The sequence below is a fragment of the Rhamphochromis longiceps genome, linkage group LG14 (assembly GCF_057381845.1).
Source record: "Rhamphochromis longiceps isolate RC_006_pf linkage group LG14, R_longiceps_female_GT1.1, whole genome shotgun sequence".
NCBI classification, from domain to species: domain Eukaryota; kingdom Metazoa; phylum Chordata; class Actinopteri; order Cichliformes; family Cichlidae; genus Rhamphochromis; species Rhamphochromis longiceps.
Window position 1 is genome coordinate 31,535,295 of NC_140570.1, and position 13,145 is coordinate 31,548,439.

At 39.4% G+C, this 13,145-nt stretch overlaps 1 protein-coding gene across 9 annotated transcripts in view; it reads right to left on the minus strand.

The window, feature by feature from the left end:
* Positions 1-13,145, minus strand: part of robo2 (roundabout, axon guidance receptor, homolog 2 (Drosophila)) — a 155,017-nt gene that overhangs the window by 41,861 nt on the left and 100,011 nt on the right. For 7 of the 9 annotated variants that reach the window (XM_085379668.1, XM_085379665.1, XM_085379664.1 and 4 more), the window contains 3 exons: positions 5,404-5,540; positions 4,199-4,210; positions 260-384 (listed from right to left, as the gene is read on the minus strand). In XM_085379668.1, coding sequence (XP_085235794.1) covers positions 260-384; positions 4,199-4,210; positions 5,404-5,540 — 274 coding nt within the window. The remainder of the gene's footprint in view (positions 1-259; positions 385-4,198; positions 4,211-5,403; positions 5,541-13,145) is intronic. The other 2 variants (XM_085379670.1, XM_085379666.1) reach the window with 1 other exon arrangement.

Consider the following 13,145-nt stretch of genomic DNA (forward strand, 5'->3'; position numbering starts at 1 on the left):
TGTATCTATGTGTCTGTGGTAAAGATACCGATCGCAGATAGTGTAGAAGTGCTGTCTGTGTGTGTGTGCGCAAAGCAGGGGAATCCAAAAAACACAATGACTGTGTGTACAGTTGGTAGAATCGAAACCTGATAACGCCAGATGTACGGTAGATAATAAATCCCGCCTAAAAAGAGAGTGATATGTTTTCACATGTAAAAAATAATAATGAAAAATTAATTAAAAAACAACATTAAACTGGATTAGTCTGTGTTTGTACCTGACTCCCCTCCTTCTGCCAGAAGACAGCAGGTTGTGGATTTCCTTTGGTTTCACATGGGAAGGTAGCAGTACGGCCTTGTGACACGATTTGGTCCCTTGGACGGATGACAAACTGGGGAGGAGCTGAAGTCAAAGGGCCAGAACAACAGTGTTAGAGGACCTGCGGTGCATAGTGAAGCCGAACATTAAGGCTTAAGGACTTCAAGCAAAAACAAGCAATATACCACATGGTAAAATCAAAATGGGAGTGCTGTACAGAGCTTCCATGCAGCATCATATCTGTCTTTTGCTCTGAACACCAGTGACTATCATGACTCTCACTGCCATGGTAACAAGGCTGGCCATTCATCCAGGTGAGACTGAAGCTGAATGAATGACAGTCACAGTGGCATTCACACAAGGAAGCGTCTCAGTCACAAAGGCATTTAGATCTGAGACAACACATAGGCACACCCATGCCCTGGAAACATCGAAAACTATAACAGGAATAGACAGGGTTAATTGTGTCTGACTTTCCATATGGAGGGTTTACTCTGCATCAGAATGCATCTCATATAAAAGTCAAGATTGTGAGCAGCTTGATACAACTTCTGATCAAAGCTGTATCAAAAGTGAGTGAGAGAAAGAAAAGACTACTTCAGTGTTTACCACACAACAAGCTAACACTTGAAAAGCTATCAAAGTCTGAAACTGTACTGTGAAGCTTTCTCAGTTAACATTCACACGTTTATCAGCAGCTAGACGAACAGTGAGACATTTCTGACTGACAACTTGACAGATGCAGGTCAATAACAAAGACAGCGGACTGGATACAACTTCTATTGGCGTGCAGTGCTGCCGTTTTTGCTTTCTGACCGTTACGTGACACCAGGTGAAGGAGGGAGAATTTCACACCAAACTTTGTTTCACAGATATTTCAATTGCTTTTTAATGAGATATTTAACAAGCAAAAGCTGACATAATCCAAGTGCATAGATGGCACAAAAAAGGGATATAGCATGTGTCCTTATGCATGAAAAACTTTAGTATCCAGACATAATAATCTATCATTTGATAGATGATGATCGGTACAAGTGCAAGAAAGCATTTTAATTATCTGAGTAAATTACTGCCTGACCCAGGGCCTCTACTTGTTTCTTCGGTGTGTCATTGAGGGTCATGTTGACAAGAGCCATGTTTGCCAAGATAAAAATCAAAAACTCTTACAGAGGAAACACAGCTCCTGCAGAGATAATGAAAGTCAACACATTAAGGGCCCTGAGTCACTGCCATACTATCAAATAAGCACAGAGAGTGGATTAGAGGGACCATTTTCTTTGCAGAAACACAATGAGAAACACCAAGACTTCTGCAAAATTCTGACAAGAATTGTTGCAATGCAACATCTTGCACTCTTTCTGTTTCTTTTGATTTCTTCTAAGTCCTTTCTCTGATAAGCCAGCTGGTTCCAGTAAGGCCAAACTCTTCCCATTTGGCTGGTTTCATCATGTAATCCCTTTTTGGGCGTGTGTATTTGTCAAAGATACACACAGTTGGGAATGGTGCAGATGGCAACAGATTTACTGCTTTGCCGTTTGGCCTTCTGCTGCTTGGATATCTTGTGGCTCTCACAATGCTGGGCCTGATACAGAGCTCTTAAATCCTGCTCTGGCAAGGTCTTAGTTCCCTCCCTTCTCTGCTCCATTCCATACCACACACTGCATTATTAACAACTCACTAAAATGTGGTTTCACACCTTACAGAATGCCTCCTATCACTGTACTACCCAGCATGGTCCTTTGTCACTTTCTCAATTCCCATTAATGACTCTTTGTTTGCCATTCTCATGGACTTATTTACACACTTAAGCAGAAAAAGGATGCTTACTTCCTTTTTTCCCCACTATTTATGATTTAAAGTCATGTTAAATGGGCCTGAATTCTTATGCTTTGAACTGTTTTTCAGGTATGACTCATTGTTTCCAAAGGCAGACCAAAAAACACCCTCTTTTATCTACAGCCAATGTTAACATACCAAATAAAAGGAAGCAATCTGTTTGGAAACCAGTTTTGTCATGACCCACAGATATCTTGGGGGCATTTTCTGAGATATCTTTTTATTAATGGTTAAGCTTCCTAATGTGCAAGTGTGCTAAACTGTTAGATTTACTAATAAGTGCCAAAAACATCCAATCCATCCTATCTCAGTTGTGTGATTGGTGACTCCAGTTAAAACTGCAATTTAAACAAAAAGGCTCGGCTTTGTCTTTACTGCTTTTCTATTAGTCAACTACATATTTCACAACTTTTCATCCCTCTTTCTATCTTTAAATTATATTTGAATAAAATAGTCATGGGGAATGTGATTGAGAATGACCAAAAGGTAGACAGGGTCCAATGGAGAAGAACAGATCAAAACTTTCGACAAATCAAGGGGAAGTTAGTGTGCGACAGTTTCACAGCTTGGCTCAGGGCTAGCAGACATTGGCCCTGTTTTTTATTCAGAAACCCTTAATGACATATGAGAAGCTCCTTCCTGTTCCCTCCTAAGGAAACACACGATCAGGGGCCCATATTTAATTCATGACAAGTCACATCTGCCTGGCTTGGAGAGGGCTCGGCATAAAACAGCAGTCAGGGTGAAAAGAACAAATGGACAAAGAGACAGCGATCCATTCAGCACACTCAAGCACAAATATTTCTTCCTCCTTTAAAATCCAACATTCAATCATATTTTATTCAAAAGTTGACAGCAATTACTGTCTCTTCCCACAGGCAGAGTGAATGTGTAATTTCCTCCATCTTCTTGGAAACTGACAGTTTGACAATCAGAGAACCGCCACTGCTGTTTTGCCAACCAAAGTCCTGCCATTGAGGCAGTGTCTGTTTTTTTCTACCAGTCAAGCTTGTCTTGACACACACTTCTTTTCCCTTTCTTTCTCCTCCTGCATATTTCTCATTATTGCATTCTTCCCATTTCTGCACTCAAAAGCACGTCTTTCTCTCAAGATGCCAATTTTCACTTACTCCCTCTAACAATCTCACATATGAAGTGTGCCAAATGTGGTTTTCTGTTGACCTACACCAATCTATTGGGAAATAAAACGACATTCCCAGACCGGTGTTCTTGGGCTCAGAAGGAAAGAAGCTGATCAAAACTAAACAGATCTCAGCTCTGTGATCCAAAAATCCACAGATGGCCTCAAGACTCGCAAGTTAAACACATTCTGGACCATATGAGATGACAATGTCTGAGTCAATTACACTGCTAGCCCACTCTTTCACTGTAAAGAATAGAGACTACAATCTAAAGAACCTTCAGTTTAGAGGAACAATGCTAACATAAGCCTTGATCTATAATAATAAAGCAACATACGCAATATTCATCAGCTGCGAGTAGAGCTCAAGTATATGCGATAAAAATACAAAATGAATAGTAACTTTGTGACAATGCAAAGTTTAGGACAGCTGTTTATCCACGGGAAAGCATTTCTAGTAAAGTCGTAAAGCATCAAGGAATTTCTATGTACCTAACACTCCTGAAATTAAACCTGAGAACTGCCACTAGAAAACATCATTTATTCATTCATTCATTCATTCATTCATTTTAAACTGGATATGCTAAAGAGCACAGCGTGGAGAGAACAAAAAAAAAGGATTTGTCTAAATCTATATCTGATGTATAGACAGAAAAGTTTTAGTATAGTTTCTGAACTCTAAAGTACATACAAGAGCCAGTTAACGAAAAGAGATACAGCTCTAAAATCTGCAAATATCTCACAAGTATCTGATGTACAAAAAAAAAACAACTGAAAGGAAAGGACAACTTATGCAACAAATGTGTTAGTCAAGTACAGGAATGTTAAAGCGATGGTTAGTGATTGTCAAGCAGTCAAATGCAACAGGGTGTATGGAGAAGGCATGCAGCATGGGATCAAATCAGAAGGATGGGTACTTACCGACGGGGCGAGCTGGAAACACGACAATGGTGGAGTGGATACACAAAAGAAACAAATTAAGACACAGACGCACAAACATAAAACAACACAAAAGGAACAGAACATAATAAAATAAGACAAGGGAAATCAAAATCAGAATGAATGACATGTTGTGTTGGGCAAACACACTTCTAGCACAGTGTAAGCGTTACAAAGAGAGGATCCAGTAGGTTTTGTCCACTGCCCACTGGACAGTTTTGCTGATGAGCTCCCATCATCTGTTTCTCAGACCCCTGAATGACAGAGGCCATCTGATGTGAATACCCACTGGTAGTCAAAAGTCTTAAATTGCATTCAAATTTCAGTGTGGGCAGTCATTATTGCTCCTCAGGGACAAATACACTGCTGGACCTTCTCTGCAATAATGAAATCTACAATTCTATGGGTGGTGTATGTTTGTAGTAGCGAGGCAAAGATGTGTTTGCCATAAATGCTGATGAACAGAACCCAAAAAAAGGAAAGAGGAGGAAAAAGAACCAAAAAAAAAAGTCAGGCATGTAGGTTATATCCAAAGGATGAGTCTTCTGAAAGTGTCACAGAGAAGTAGTTGTTGGTAGTTGTTCCCAATGTTTCCTCTGCATTGCCGTATGGGTACTCATGGTGAAGTAAACAAAAAAACTTAGGTGGTGCTCTCACGAATCTGGATTCATAAACAAGTAGTCAACCAAGACCTTGTTTTACCTCCTCTGGTCCTCTGTGTCGCTGTAAAGCGCTCCACAGAGACGTTAAGCACTCGACTTTAATGGGAAGAAGAGTGGTGAAAATAGAAAAAAAAATGGTTGGAATGATTTTATTAACCTTGCAAACCCCAGGTGTGGTGTGCACCAGTAATCTGTGAAATGGCTTTGCTGACTGGGTGGTTACAGCATGGAGGGCAGTGTGGCTTGCAGGCCACCACAACAGGGGGAGGGTGGCAGAGTGTGTCGACGCTGCACTTGGAAATGTAAATAATTAAACAGATTCATGGACTGCCTACATCTCTCTTGGCTATAGTACTCAGCATTCTGCATTTCCACTTGTGTAATGGGGACAGTAACGAGTGAATTATCAATCCAAAACTTCATCTTTGTATATAAGAAGAATAAGAACAATACGCTCAACAGTTTCTCTGTGTGTTTTTAACTGATTGATTTAATTGTTTGAATTGATATATATCTGTTTCATACCTCTGACTGTGAGGGTGGCGGAGGCCTCCAGCTTGCCCACACGGTTTTCTGCGACACAGGTGAATGTGCCCTCGTCATTAATGGAAGCCTTCTTCACTCTCAGCACATAGTCCTCCTTGTCATACTTGATCTCATACCTGTTAACAAAAACATAACACTAATATTCAAGTTGCCTGATCATCGTTTAATTCAAATGCTATGAAAAAGAAGCATTAACCAAGTAAAACTCTTTTTAGAACTGTATGACAATAGATGTTAAAGGTTTTCCCCTCTTGGAGTGGTACAGGGAAGCAAAACTGGTCGTTTTGACAAATGGAGATCGCAAGGAGCAGGATCAATTATTCAACAATGACGGCAATACACAGAGACGTATTCATTCAATTGGAAACGCTCAAAACCTGTGCAATATTCATGAGCTGTTTTTCAATAACTGTGTGTATATATACATGTGTGTGTGTGTGTGTGTGTGTGTCTCAGCTCCATATGATTTTTATCGACACTACACTTTCTTAGTGTAAGACATGTTAACTGACTGAATCAATATATCAAGTATAGCAGGGAAAGGTTGTTTCCAATTTCATTGTGGTAGTCAAATATTTGTGTTGATGTGTGTCTGCAGACCTTTGTGAATTATATGGTAGTTGACAAGCCGGCAATGCTGGTATGGTTTGTTTTTGCAGTCTGTAATTGAAGAGGGTGCCTGTTCTGGCAGTGTGTAAGTAGTATGTTAGTTGAGGGGTGGTAGTGCTGTGTGATGGTGGTCTGTCAGGCTGACAGTCCTTCCCTGTCCACAGTCTGTCACTCACAGAGGCCAAAAACAGGCATCAGTTCAAAAGATTAATGTTAGATCTGCATTAGACAAGAATGTGATTACAGATATTTTAAAAGATTAGCATGTAGAAAACAATAATATTGGTAGAACTGATGCAGTGCAGTTAGTTCAATAATTTGTTGGACAAAGTCACAATTTTTGTATTTTTGCCTTTGTATACTGCCACAGTGGACTTCAAATTAAACGGATTAAACATCCAGTATCTGGTTAAAGTGCAGACTTCCAGCTTTAATTAAACAGGCTTTACAAAAAAAAATCTGCATTAACTGGACAATTAACTGACAAGCAGATTTGTGGTCAGGTGAGGCCTGTTCCCTTGTTATTTCATGACAAATGAAGCAGACATAATATGTGAAGTTGATTCAATGTGTTGAATTGTTATTTAATAGCTTTTCACTGTCAATTTGAGTATGAGGCACATATAAATGCCTGTGCCAGTAAGGGAGGGCATCATTAGGCTGAAAAAAAAAGAATAATAATAAATGAGAGAGACAGCAACTACTACAAGTGAGCAAATCAGCAACATCTGGTAATTTCTTAAAAAGAATGAATGAGGGCCTGAAAGAGTTTTAGCTGTCATATAATATAACTCACAGCACACCATGAAATAATTATTTCAAGAGTTAAAAAATACAATTTCATAAGATCCAACCAAGTCAACACCACTGTCGAAGAGGGATCATTGTCGAAGTCTGCAAAGTCTGCAAAAGATTTTCAGACTTTTTCAAATCCACACAGGAGCTTTAAAGAAAAAGCCTGACATCATATTACTCTTTTATTATAGCACATGCCCATGTGCTATAAAGCTCCACACTTGCACTCCAACAACTATTAAAAACACATAAAGAACCGCAATGTCTGCGTTACAGAGCAAACCCTACAGAGATTGAAAATGCCAAAGCAGAGTTGTTTCTGAACAAACTACACTGGTCATGTTCTCTGTAATGAAGAAAAATACTACCCAGTCCAACAGTTTGACTGTTTTATGTGTTTTTAATGGTTTTTTGATAACAATAGAACTTTACAACACAGAGAAATACACCATATAAGGCTTTGGCTTTACAGATGATACTAGTTAAAGGTGTAAAGTTTTGAGTTTGGCTTTTGATCGTCAATAAAAAATGAAATTATACTTTTAAGTGTGTTTGTTTTTTTTTATAAAAAAAGAGGATAACATTTACTCTGGATACCACAATTGAAGTTTGGATATAAGGACAAACAGTGTTTAACAGTAGTACTTTGTAACTAAGGTAAGAGTATGATATGGTCCATTTCCCTGAGAGTGGAAAACACCTCTCTGCTCAACCATCAGGTGCACTGATGGCTGTTTTCCACTGGCAGCTGCAAAACTAATCTATCCTGTCTATCCATGTCTATTTTTTTTTTACCTGCTGTTATGACATTTCCTCAGCAAGCATTCAATGGCAGCTTTATTGAAGTAAATTCCTCAACTATGCCTGTTCCACCCCTCCACACATGTATTTAAGGAGCCATAATGATTATTTGACTGAGTCATGACTGACTGCTTTGTTCTAGAGAGAAGTGATGTACAGTTCAGGTAAGAGTGGGGGATGTGCATAAAGCATTTATTGTTGAAACCGAGTGCGTGGCATCCAGAGGAATGAGGCAGCACATTCTGTGGCAAGCTTGCTGTCAGATGAAAAACAAACAAGCTAATAAAGAAAGCATCCTCCAGTACCTTCCCTCCGGATGGTAAGGATCAACGTGATTTCCTTACTTGGAAGAAAAGGTGAAAGAGTGGTGGGACAAGTTAGGGCTTATGCAAAACAACACGACTCCTGAACAAAAGGAGAGGTGAGCAAGTGAATAACACATAGTTTCCACCGTTTTCAATCAAGCTACGCAAAACGACTCTCAACCGAGGCTGGCTCTCAAACTTCTTGCACGACATGCGCTTTCACCTTGTTTCTCACATTTTAACACTGGCCAGACCAGTCTCAATCGTTTCTGAAAGGTTTTGTCAGCACAGAAGGACTCACCAATAATGAACATAGATTTGAGAAAACATTAAAAGCAACTGGCATTGTGTTTGTTGCTTTCAGCTATTTGTAGGAATCTTTCATATGAGTTTAAAAAAATACATTCATTATAGATTTAACTATAGGATCCAAAGGCACATCTCTAAAGTACGGGAGTTGTATACATATATGTCTGTGGCACAACAGTGGTTACTTAGTATATAACTAATAATTATCTAGCACATTCAAAAGCGTTCAGTAGTTAATGGTAAATCTGTCCCTTTTCTCTGTGTTGTCACACTCAGAGCTACAGTTTCTATTTGTTAGGCTACAGCTACACTACAGAAATAGTGTTTAGAGACCACTGCGCAACTAAAATTATTATGACAGTGTGAATCAACTTACAATCTTCTTGCTTTTTAAATGGTCACTTTGAATGAAGGGTCCAGGTCCGACACCTGTATGAGTTCGTTTCTTCACACTCACATTGGTGCATCAAGAATGTGATAAAACGGCAATAAGACAAAGTAAGTCTGCTATCAGTTTTTGACTGAACAGGGTCAAGCTGGCATTTAAATACAATCTGTTTCTGATAATACTATGATTAACTGTGAGGAAACTCAAATCTGTTGCAGACTGTTGCAAATATGTTGGCATCTACGTCAAACGTGTAGCGCTGTACCAGCGTGCTACTACTAGACCTGGCAGAATCCACACAGACTGGGCCAGATCTAAATTGGGCAGATGTATAAATTTAGAAACAAACAGATGCAGGTAATTAATTTCATTACTGACCATCATTCTAACAAGAGCAGCACAAATTTGCTGATAAATGATAAATAAGAGTAGGCTGAAGACAAAGAAATATGTCTATTACATAAGGGGGAACTCTTCTGTTAAAAATTATAGGGAACTAGTTGTAGTCCTGAGAACCGAGAATCAGGTGGAGAACAGGATTTATCCTGAGCTGCTTTACCACAAACTATATAAATCTGGAATCTATGTATAACAGCTGGCATGCACGTGTAGAAGAACACAAAATATTTTTTACTGGCAGATCCTAAGCTGTCTATGTGTTAATGAAATTAGCGCTACTGTGCCATGTCCCCAAATACACAAACTGCTTTGGTTTTTCTGCATTTTGAGAAAATGACCTGGAGTTGCGTACCATCACTGGTGTCACATATCCTGCAGCTACAAAGGCTTTTCAAAAGAAATGTTACGCACACGGTTTGTTGTTTTTCAACTGATGTTACAGCTGCTGTGATGGGTTAATAGAGAGGAAGACACACACTCTTGAGTGAAAACATCAATGTTAATGTGAGATTATTCACTGCATCACTGATGCTGTATGTTACAGAATTAACATTAATTTACTAGATGAACCTTAGTTATCTATGTGGAAAATTATAGCTGTGTTAAAAAACCCCAATAATAATAATAATAAAGGTGATACGCTGCAGACGATGCTCTGCAGTAACGCAAAAAATAAATAAAAAATCTCTTGTCAGAGCAAATTTGTTTTTTTTTCAGGAATCTACTGTAGTGTCATAATAATTCTTTAATCCGACAGCATTTTGTGCTGTTGTATTTTGACATTATTTTATGTTGTATATTACAGTTAAGTGGTAGAGCTTCCCAAAGAGTGCAAAGTAGATGGGGACTATAATGCTGGCATGGTTTACCGTTTGTCTTGTTGGTCTTGATTGCCAGGTCTGAAGTGGAAAGCATGAGTCTGGAAATATATCATTTAACAAACCCTAACCCTAACATACTGTTACATTCAGACATTAATCTAACACACTAACACATTAAATGGAATAACACAGAAACATGGATGTTTCTCTATGTGAACTGCTCATAAAAGGCTTTCAGATGTGTTTTCATTGTGTACCAATTTAGAAATTTACAAATGTGACTAAAAGCCTGAAACACAAAAAGGAAGACATGCATTTGTATGTACTGTATGCATTTCAGATGCTCCAATAAGTACAGTTCAGTTCTTCTCTGTTTCAACAATATCCCAATCTCATTGTGAAGCAGGAATATGTGGAGCTTCTCTCTAAACACTCAAAGTGAGCACTAAGTAAAGAGCATCAGGGCAAAGCCAAAGTTTTGGCACTGGGCTCACAGTTTTGAGCTTTCTAGTGGTGTCAATTACACACTCATTCTGATAACATCTCCCCCTCTCACATATCGTGTGCAAAATAAGATATGCTTTTCTGTATTAAATTTAGTGCAATTTACAGTAAATTGCCCACCACAAACCTTAGCAAATTGGGTTTGTGCATTTCATTAGTTGATAGCGCAGATGAGTTTTGCTCATTGGTCTAGACTGACTCCAACTTACTCAGAGTGATTACAACATGTTGGCAATGTGTCTGCATTTATGAATTTGATGGTGATCATTTGGAAACCTTCACTAGTTTGTTTGAGAGGGACTGAAGTCAGACAGTGATGGACCAATCAAAATTGTTGGTTGCAAGCTGGTCACTTCAACTACTCAAAATCCCAGAAAGCCAAAAAATGAAATGCAATCATTCATCAACCATCAGTTTTCCCTGGTCACACTGAGGCTGCCCTCCTATTTTTGCACTAGTATGACTGAGGTCTTACCCAGCAGTCATCGTTAGACTTTAGCAAATTATTTAATTTTACTAATTATGTGATCTTTTAAAGTCTAAAGTACATTATATATGCCTTCGGCAAGATTTTACACTTTTCATTTTATATATTAAGAGCACTGATGCATATTATAGACAATGTAATCAGCCATAAAGACGCTACTGTAACAGCTAAAGTGCTTAGAGAGGTTCCCACAGTCTTGACTGAGCCCTTGCCTTGTGGACAACCCAGGTATGCACATATTGGACAACATTCTTATTGTTCTTGGTCCCATCTCTGTCAGACTCTCAAAACAGGACCTTAGGCCCGTCCATGACTTATTAGAGGAACATGAGTACAATCAATCTGTAATCAACTTCCCATATGATATCAACCTTAATGACAAGATGAGTGGAAATACTCACGGATAAGAGGCAGTTGTTGCCACACACACACACCCACACACATACTCGCACACGTACGTACGCACAGAGAGGGAACAGTAGCTCTTTATTGTGACTGAACTTGGGGAGAGTTCTGTTCTCTATTAGAGGAGGAATGTAATTGCACATGAAGAAGTGCTGTGGAAAGGATAGGAGAGCCAAGTTCACCCTGCTCGACTCCATTTTTTTTTAAACCAGAGATGGAAGAAATACGAAGACACACACACACACACAGAGAATGGTGTATACAATCATCAAACACATATCCTCCCATATGTAGAGTCATTCACTCGTGAAGGGAGATGAGGAGTGATAGGAATGTAAGCAAATGGCGAAACAAAGCGGCATTTTTCAGTTGGCAACTTGATGTGTTGAATGCTGAATGTAGAAAGCAGCACAGAGATGACAACTTTACTGGACATAATTTAAAAGGATTACGGCTCAAAAATCCTCCAGATCATCTTAGAGGATTTGCCTTTAAACTGTCTGTCACGAACACAGTCACCCATGTTCGACCCTCAGTCTTGTGCCAATTCACTCACATTAAGAGAATCTTATCTTGGTTGTATGTATGACTGGATGAGTGTGTCTACAAAATGATTCAACAGGAGAGGATCTTATCTGCCTCGCCTCTGCGAGTGCATGTGAACGGAACTGTGAGGAGGGAGAGGGGTTGTGTGCCAACTCTAAGCACATGAGTCAGACTCCAGATACAGTAAAGGACTAATTCCAGCTTGCTCTCTGGCCTCACTGCTCTAACACACAGTCTCCTCTCTGCTCCATTTCGCTCTGACAGTCTGATCCAGTTTTACACCATCTGACTGCTACTTTACCTCATGCTGATCAAAGCAACCGGAGTATACCTGTCCAAGCCTCGTCACCCATAAGAGGGAATCAATTAACCACTATTGCTTCTCATCTTGCTTCACTAAGGCCCTGAGCCAGAGCTCCAATCCTTGGTCCCTGGCACACCTCTTGTGTTAGCAGGATAAGGGCCTTCACAACAGTCCAACTAACATTCATCACTGTGTCCAACTTTAATCACACAACGGTTAAGCAAGATTCCAAAATTTATGATTAGGTTGGCAGTTTAGTGGGGAAAAAATTACCCTTTTACCATTATTATGTTTTTTTGAATAGTTCTTCTCCCCATTGCCTTAGCAAGCAGTTCAAACTTTATTTAAAGCAGGCACTATGGCTTTAATGGAAAAAACATAAAACTGGACCTTGCTAACCAATGCCTGGAGGCCTTTTTTGATATATGATGGCATATTTATGGTCGCTTACCAGTAGATGTTCTTAATAATGCATAACAATGTCATATTCTTGTTACAAACTATTAGTCAGTTATCTATTTAGCTTGCTTAGTTGGTGACACAGTTACTGTTAAGAAATCCTAAAGAAAATACACCTGAACAAATGAATAATATTTCATTCACCCACCCCCTTACAGACCCACTCATAAATACTAGATGTATCCACTTATATATCAAGGCAAGTAATGGAGACAGGAACCATAGCTTGTCATCTTTTCATTCTGCTGAGTTGCAGAGGTGAGAAATCACTGAAATTGGGTGGTCAGCATAACACAGGCACTCCTGTCACACTAGCTTTAACAGCTCTCTCAAAAAGAATGACCCACACATCTCTATCATACACGAACCCCCACACATGAACACACCACGAAGGAATTGAGTCAGAAAGAAAGGCTTTTCTGCTGAATGTTGCAGGGGCTGTGCTGTGGAGGTCAACAGGGAAAGGTGCCTTGAATACAGATGGATTGCAGGACCAAAGGGGCTCTGATAAGGCACAGGAGAGGGTACAAGGTTCCAAAGCAAATGAAGAGCGAGAGCTATACCGAAGGAGGGAAAGACATGGGCCACA